We start from the raw sequence: 8,677 nt of genomic DNA on the forward strand, positions 1-8,677 counted from the left end.
TTCTTTAAAAGATTAAAATCCACTTTAAAAGCCCGGAGGAGTCCTGAGTCTGCCAATCCTTGAGTACCCTTAATTTAATATTTAAGAGAAATTTAAATTTCCAATATTTTTAATTTTTTAGAAAATAAATTAGTCAAAAATAAATATTTACATAAAATCTAATTTTCAAGAATTTCGAATTTTTCTAAAAATTAAATAAAATGTAAATTATTATTTAAGAATAATTTAAATTTAATAATTTTAAATTTTATGGAAAAATAAATAAATCAGAAATAATAATTAAGGGGTAACAAAAATTTGTTAAGTGGTCGTTGGCGACTCAGGCAGCTCCCTTCTATATCTCTGTGGCGACACAGCTTGTACAAGGAAAATTGCCTTGATATAACTTGAGGTGCACTTGTGTGGCGACTAGCTGTCGTTTTTGCCTTAGTACTTCAGGCGAATTATTGAACCAAATGGCAGCTAATTTAACCAGGAATTCAAAAAGAAAATAATTTTAATTAAAATTTTAATTTACTAAAATTTAAGTGAAAAATTAATTTAATCAAATTTATAAAATAAACTTATTTAAATTAAGTTCGTACAATAAACTTATTTAAATTAAATTTATAAAATAAATTTGTTAAATCAAATATACCAAATAAATTTATGTAAATAAAAATTAATAAAATAAATTTATTTATGGATCCTGATTTGTGTATCAATCAGTAAGCTCTGATACCAATTGTTAGGTCCCGAATTATCTTAGAAAGGGGGGTTGAATACGATAATCACTAAATTAAAAATTCTTTCGAATCTTTAGCGGATATAGATTTAGTGCTCGGTTAGTGGTTTCGTGTTCTTGAGAGAAATAGTGTTTGGAACAATAAAACGAGAAACACAAGATATTCAGGGAAATATATATTCATATATATATCCTCAAGGGGTGTTGCTACACTCCGGTAAATAAATTAACCGGCTACAATCTAAGAATAATAAAGTTCCTAACTACTACAAAGATTTACAAATCAAATTCTATACAATGATATAGCTTTTGTTTGTCTAAGGATTTAATTACCGGATAACGATTATAATGCCCTTATGAATATACAAGAGTTAAATCGGGCATTATAACATTACTCCGGTGAGAAGTTAAACGGATATCAATGTGATGAGCTTATCTGTATTCTCTTTGTTTCTTATTTTCATCACCTCTCGTGAGAGAGAAGATGAACAGAACTTCATAACAATAATAATTATTGATTGTTATATATTCTGCTTCTCTGTGTAGACTTTCAATTCATTTGGACAGGTGGTAGCTTTGTGTCCACAAATATCCTTGAATTGTTGTTGTATAATTCACTGGAAAATCAACCAAGTGTTCTATGACGACTGGAGTATCCTTTGACTTTTCTTCTATGGTGACCAGCATCTGTTTGACTCTATGGCGACCAATTGAGCTCTATGGCGACCAATTGAGCTATATGGCGACCACTGGAGCGCTATGGCGATCACTGGAGCTCTATGGTGACCACTGGAGCTCTATGACGACCACTGGAGCTCTATGGCGACCACTGAAGCTCTATGGCGACCATACTTACACTTATATGGCAACCAGAGTGAAGAGTCTTCTGCCTTAGAATATTTTGCTTATGTTTTGCCATTCTTCACTGTATCAACACTTTCTTCTGTAATTGAATTAAAATCCCTTCTTGTATACTGATGTTTGGTGTACTGGTCTGGTTCACAAACAACTAGTATTGAGAGAACCTAATTCAATTTGTCTTGTGTTTCTGAGGTGATACAGATTGGTTGAATATCCACTGCTTCTAACACTGACCGTCAATAAACAACTGTACTTTCATTGGAATCCTTTCTGATACTTTAAACAGCGTCTTCATTGCTACTACAATCTTGAACACCTCTGTTTATACCATGTCTTCAATTCTTCATATTCCTATGCTTCATACACTGTCTATCTACTGAAATTTTCTGGTAGCACTTTATACACTGAATCTTCGTCATTTTACCCAACCACAAGCTTGAAATAATTTCTTCATCTTCCTGCCAACTTCCAGACCCACCTCCAAAAAAAATAGGAGACTAGAAACCATATTTGGAGGAGAGTAGGTTAGAGCAAACTAGGGTAGAACTGGATATTAATAGATGGGGGGTGCAGAAGGTGAAGTAAAGCATGAAGAGTTGGTGATAGTTGGTGCTGGAATATGTGGTCTTGCCACTGCTCTTGCTTTGCACAGGTACCATCACCGACTCACTTCCTCTTTCCTGCCTGCCCCTTTTTTGTACTGTACATCTTTGCTTATATATGCTCATCTTGTTTCAATCACAGCTGCTGTTTATTTTCTTCAGCACTCCCTTTTTTTATAATTTTACTTGCAAGTCTTGCCAAATATACAACATGTACTTTACTTGTGTTCTTCAATCCAATTTGTTTGTCTACTATTTTCTCTTCATATAACGTCTAGTATTATCATACCATTACCTGAACAATATATGACACAAATAAACCCATTTACTAACAACCTTATGATTTCAAATACCCGCTCACTTGACATGGTAACCTTTATGAAAGATCCCACTGTTCAACAAATTATTACTTTTTGACACTATGGGTGTTGCCCCCCAAAAGATGGGTATTTTGGCGATCCGCAATTTGACTCACAAAGTGGGTTTTTATGTGAGTGGAGTGTTTAAGATATATATATTTCATAATTTGGGATTTTAGTGTAAAGTTATGTTATTTAATAGTAAGAATGCCATTTAATGGCATTTAGTGTAATAACATCACATTTGGACATTGATTTGCTTGTTGCAGAAAAGGTATAAGATCCATAGTTTTGGAAAGATCGGAGAGTTTGAGATCTTCTGGGGTAGCAATTGGCATTTTACCAAACGGATGGCGTGCATTACATCAGCTTAATGTCGCATCAATCCTTAGACAAACTGCTTCTCCCATACTAGGGTATTTCTATGCATCTATAGCGTTTTAATTGTTATAATATTATAGGCACTTGTGTGTGCGCGCACACACTGTTGTGCCCTATTGAATTAACCTTATAGAACATAATTTATAGAGTTTTGGAAGGAGAAAGTTAAATATGTTGACAACCAGTCTTGCTAATTGAACAAAATTTATTAAATGCACATAGGACTGTACACTAATCTCTCCTTCGGAAATATCACTCTCCTACTAGCCATGTTTTAACTTTAAATTCTGATGCTTCATTTTGGGTTGTTAACAGGATCAAAGATATATGGCTTCACAAGAATAAGCAGCAAGATATGCCATTTATGTAAGTTCATCTATTCTGCAGTTCTATATTGTCTAAGCATGATATGTACTTGGGCATGCTACCACCAACATACACTAGAAACAAGTTTTCCAATTGCATTTTTTCCTGCAATACTGCACCGCTGCTGCATACCACTACAAACTGTTACATGCATCTATCGCAAGCAAGTGTGGGTGCAGTATGCTGAGTTGTGAAATATGATATTGCTTGTTGGACTAGTGGTCTCGTAGCTATGTTGGATCAAACTTTATTTAACTGGTGCACCTTAATTTAGCACTACAAATCATCAAGTGTAAACTTGGGTGACTGATTGAATCCATAACGTAAATAAATAATGAGTTTTGTGTTTGTTGAAATATGTGAGGTAATTAAACTTGTAATTAAAAACAGCAAGTCTTTGATGTCTGGATAAAAATTATTGGCACAAGTACTCACTGTTAGAGGAAGGCCCAACCGGATTATATGATCCTATTGGGGCCTTCCTCTATCACCTTAAGGTTTTAGAGAACGGCAGAGGAAGGCCCGACCGGATCTATATTCTAACACTCACTATTTCAGATGAGTAATTGAACTTGTAATTATTTGTTTTATTAACATCTTTTATTGAATTCGATCCTTCTGAGTATAACAGAAACATCAATTCTGTACTCGCTATCTTTAGAATCCTTTTCCAAAGTCAATTACACTTGAGAAGTAACCTGTGCACCAAGATAACGCATGCTACAAATATAGGGTCCATTAAAATAGTTTTTAAAGTATTTATGTGAATTTCTTCAAGTCATTTGAAAACGGAAAAATAAATATAAATATATATATATATATATTAGGTATATGTTACTATGCCTTGTACAGAAACTGAGAGAATATATATGCTTTGGAATGTATATTAATGTACTGTATCTGTACTTCTGTAGTCTGTAAATAGTGAATTGAGTTAATCCCAATCGTGAATGTTAGCATTATATTCTTTGACGTAACATATTGCAATTGTTTTCTAAAACTTAGACTAATATTAAAACAAAGTAATTGGCATAATTTATATTGTGTTGGCAGCAGTGGTGAAGCACGTTGCTTGAAAAGAAGCGATCTTATTGACACCCTTTACAATGCTTTGCCACCTGACACCGTAAAGTTTGGACATCAAATTATCTCGGTAAAACTGGACCCTCAAACCAATTATCCAATGGTACAGCTTGAGGATGGAAGTTTTATTGCAGCCAAGGTATTGAATAGCTTCAGAATAAAAAACAGGATTTCTCTTGACTTATTGTATAACATTTGTTAATGGAAAAATAAACCTTAACCAATAATTAACTTTATAAGAGTAAATTATAAATTGCAACATAGGAAGAACTTTATGCTTTTGTCCTCAATTGATAGGTCTTGATTGGGTGTGATGGAGCCAAGTCAACTGTTGCAGATTTCCTTGAGCTCAAGCCTACCAAACTTTTTGATCTCTGTGCGATTAGAGGCTTGACCAATTATCCCAACGGTCATCCATTTGCTCATGAATTTGTCCGCATGAGGAGAGACAATGTTTCGGTGGGTCGAACTCCAATTGATAGTAAACTAGTTTACTGGTATGTAGCACACCCGCGGATGCAAGCAGGTGAACTCTTGTTTTCTTATTTTAAGGCTTAGAGTTCTGACTTGATCCCTTTTGGCTCTCTATGGAGCAACTTACTTTAGAATACCTAAAAGGTTTTTTGATAATATTATCAAAGCAGCTATTCAGTGAAGCCAACTAATTAAACGTATATTAGCATCGCTAATCGTAATATTGAACAATTTTTACAATTAGCAAAAAAAACACCTCTTACAATCCTCATAATCTTCTTTATTTAATTCTTTTTCCATTTGAGAAGCTTATATCTTCTAGCACAAAATTTTCAAACATACCTTGTGAATCCGGATCATAGAGAGGGTATGACGTGCGCTAACTTTACATGTACTCTTTGGAGTTTTTCCACTAGATAATTAATCCTGTTAATACTTGTGCTTATTATGAGCAGATAACATTGCCTCAGTAGACACTGAACTTATCAGGCAATACACCACAAATTTAGTACATGGTTTCCCGAAAGAAATCGTAGAAATGGTGAGAAACGGTGACCTTGACGCACTTTGTTCCACACGTATAAGATACCGTGCACCATGGGATTTACTACTAGGAAATTTTCGAAAAGGAACAGTAACAGTAGCCGGAGATGCAATGCATGTAATGGGTCCATTTCTTGGACAGGGTGGTTCAGCAGGCTTAGAAGATTCAATTGTGCTTGCCAGAAGCTTGGCCAGGACAATGTCAACTACTCCAACTGATCCAACAATTGTCATAGAAGCACTTGACCGTTATGTGAAGGAGAGGAGGATGAGGATAGTTCAACTGTCTACACAAACATACCTTACTGGTTTACTGATTACGGAATCTACCTCACTGCTAGTCAAGTTTGCTTGTATTGTTCTCATGTTTATTCTCTTCCGCAACGCTATTGGTCAAACCAAATATGACTGTGGAACTCTTTGATGCTCATTTCACCTTTGGTGCAGAAAGATTGCATAGGTTTTTCATGTCATAACAAGACAATAGTTTTATGCTTGTGAACTTGATGTGGCCAGTAGTATTGTTCTATCCATCTACACAGAAGTATGAGACTACACGCAGGTGTATACTTGTGTTCCATATGTATGGGCGGGCCAAGTGTCTGTAAGATGGATGATGGTTGTATAACTTATGAATTAAAGTTAAAAGTGTTAAACAGGTGATATGAAAATCACAACTTATTTTTAGGTGTTTGGAATATAAGTGACTCATAAGTTGATAAGTTGTAGGTGTTTGGAGTTAATAAGTTGATATTGTGTTTGGTAAATCATAATTTTTTCTGAAACATAATTAAAATGCAAATTACAAATTGCATGAATTAAAAATTTAATACATGAATTTCAATTATATAAAGAGAAAATTTAAAAATAATGATAATGATCTTGGAATAAAATTATATAAGATACAATATTCATCTCGACACAAATAAAATTATAATATTGATCCGGGGTGAAAAACAAAATATTTTTAATTAGATTGATTTAGTTTGGTGGATATAATAGTCTCGGGTTAGAAAAAAATATACCATTAAAACAAGTTAAAACATAATTTAAATTAAAAGATGACTAATTATCATTTAAAAATAATAAATAAATAAATTTCATATTTTAAAAACTTCATCAAATTAAATTTCATTTTATTAATTTTTACCCAATTATCTTTATTTAATTTTAGGACCTATTTTTTTATTTTTTCTATTATAACATCAATTATTTTTACTGGTTATTTTATTTAATAATATTATAATTAGTATTACTCGTTAATTTTTTTTAATGTAATAAAAAAAGCGTAGCAAAGCTAGCAGATTGTGCTGGGACTTGGCAGAATGAAAAAGTAAAATGACCGAATGTTAGTGTAATATCCATAATATTTAGAATTCGATTAATAATAGAATAATAAAATAAAAAGAGATTAAATTTAGATAGGAACTAGGATTTAAAATTTGATCAGACTAATGGGCCTAAAATTTGGATCAATTTCTAATATGGATAACTTAAGTTAAAATATAGGTTTTTGTATCGTTATAAATATACCATATTCGTTTTCCTCGTTTTAATTATTAAAATTCGTAGGGCTCTTCGCAGCATAAATCAGCAGTCTTGTAAAATTCGTAAAAAATTCATCGTAGGTCAGAATTCAGTGATTCTGGACTTTTCGGAAAGATTTTTTTGTTCTCTACAACTTTCATGTTTCGTGTTTTTCAAGATAACGTCGTTTATAGGGTCAAAAAGGCTATATTCAGATCTGGTCAGGCTTTGAGGTAAGTTTTCGATCGATCTTGCTAGTATTTTCGAAATTGTAAGTCATGTGTCTATATTTGATTATCAAAATTCGGGCTAAGTGATGATATATTTGAAAGTATTATATGATATATAATGTGTATCGATGTATACGTCTGTTGTCTCAACGATAATTTTGAATTTTTGATTTGTGTCATGTTTTGTGAAAATATCGAATAAGAACTTAGGACCGCAGTCACCGGATTATAGTGACAGTTTTTCAGAAAATTTAGAACCGTTATCTCCGGGTTGTAGTGGTCGTGACTGTGACGCCCTCACTCTCGGGGTTAGGAAATGAGGACTCACACACCTCTAATCTAATAATTAAATATGCATAAACCCCGATTATCTAACTAACAGGATCAACAGGATAAAGTATGAGATAAGATCACAACTACCAATCATAAAATATAACTTACAAACCCAAAATATTATTAGATAACCAACATCGATTCCGGATGGGAACCGACAGATAACCCATTGTATCTTTATACACTTCTTTCTAGGCGCGAGCTCACTCATGATTACCACTACCTGCTCTGGCAACAGGAAGCCCTCAACACGGTAGGGACCACCAGGTACGCTCTTACGAGCAGTGCACCTAAGCCTGACCATCTTCTTGCTTAACTGCCATGGTTAGATTAAGACAAAACAAATGAGTATAAAACTCAGCAAGTAACTATATAGCAGTTCTACAATATCAAATCACAATATGCTTTAACAAACTAGGGCATTCTACTTTATTTAATCTAGGTGGCAGATTTCCATCTTTTTGGGTTAAGGAAAGGTTTCTGAAGAATAGTATGGGGCTTTCAAAGAACAAGGCTCAAAGCAGGACGAAAGCCGACATTCATCACAAATCATTGCAGGATCAAAATAGATCTTTTGAAAGAGGAAAACAACAGTATTTCAAGATATAGAATCAATCATATGATCAACAATTTCAAGAATCAGGGTTCTCGAGCTTTAAGCTCCACAATAACATAATCAACTCTTTTCAAGGCAATATAAACCATTTTCATTTTCAAAATCAATTTACTGAACAAAAGTTTCAGTTCCCTTTTAAATAATCAATTAGAACCCTTGATTGGATAACTTTATCTTTCCATTTCATTATATACGGGTGATAAGCCCGTATCGACCTCCATTCCGGTCTTTAAGGTACCATTCGGCATAATTTCAGCCTTAAGCTGGACTAGCCCCGCTAGCCTCTTACCATGACTGGACTAGTCCCACTAGCCTCTTACGTCCCAATCCAATCCATCAGGAATTCATTTGGAAAACCTTGAGTTGGAAAAACAATTAGGTTTTCTAAAATTCATTTTATCATTACCAAGCATTTGAAATCATTCGGACTTTTCAAATCAAAACTCATTCTTAATTCAAATTTTAAGGAAACAAAGTTCAGGGAGTGATTCAAAGATACGGAAGGAACAATTCATAAGAATTTTGTATCAAGGATAACAAAGCACTAAATTAGAAGGATCAGCATTGATTTAGGGATC

General features: G+C 33.6%; 1 protein-coding gene across 4 annotated transcripts; it reads left to right on the plus strand.

Annotated features, from left to right (window-relative positions):
• Nucleotides 1-1,952: 1,952 nt before the first annotated feature.
• On the plus strand, nucleotides 1,953-6,080 carry LOC141700641 (monooxygenase 1-like). Of its 4 annotated transcripts, none has more exons than XM_074504348.1 (6): nucleotides 1,958-2,237; nucleotides 2,816-2,962; nucleotides 3,243-3,293; nucleotides 4,347-4,515; nucleotides 4,674-4,902; nucleotides 5,306-6,080. In XM_074504348.1, the coding sequence occupies exons 1-6, from the start codon at nucleotides 2,146-2,148 to the stop codon at nucleotides 5,815-5,817; spliced, it is 1,200 nt and encodes a 399-aa protein (XP_074360449.1). In that variant the 5' UTR covers nucleotides 1,958-2,145; the 3' UTR covers nucleotides 5,818-6,080. The 4 variants fall into 4 exon arrangements, with proteins under 4 accessions (XP_074360451.1, XP_074360452.1, XP_074360449.1 ...); XM_074504349.1 differs by having other exon boundaries at nucleotides 1,961-2,237; nucleotides 4,350-4,515; XM_074504350.1 differs by lacking the exon at nucleotides 2,816-2,962 and having other exon boundaries at nucleotides 1,953-2,237.
• Nucleotides 6,081-8,677: the final 2,597 nt, after the last annotated feature.

Source organism: Apium graveolens, unplaced genomic scaffold (assembly GCF_009905375.1).
Source record: "Apium graveolens cultivar Ventura unplaced genomic scaffold, ASM990537v1 ctg265, whole genome shotgun sequence".
Classification (NCBI taxonomy): domain Eukaryota; kingdom Viridiplantae; phylum Streptophyta; class Magnoliopsida; order Apiales; family Apiaceae; genus Apium; species Apium graveolens.

Bases quoted from the DNA above. Each gene is read 5' to 3' on its own strand.
- LOC141700641 (XM_074504348.1), top strand. From the start codon at position 2,146: ATGGGGGGTGCAGAAGGTGAAGTAAAGCATGAAGAGTTGGTGATAGTT. The intron at 3,294-4,346 runs GTAAGTTCATCT...TTGTGTTGGCAG, and splicing joins CAGCAAGATATGCCATTTAT to CAGTGGTGAAGCACGTTGCT. The intron at 4,516-4,673 runs GTATTGAATAGC...CTCAATTGATAG, and splicing joins GAAGTTTTATTGCAGCCAAG to GTCTTGATTGGGTGTGATGG.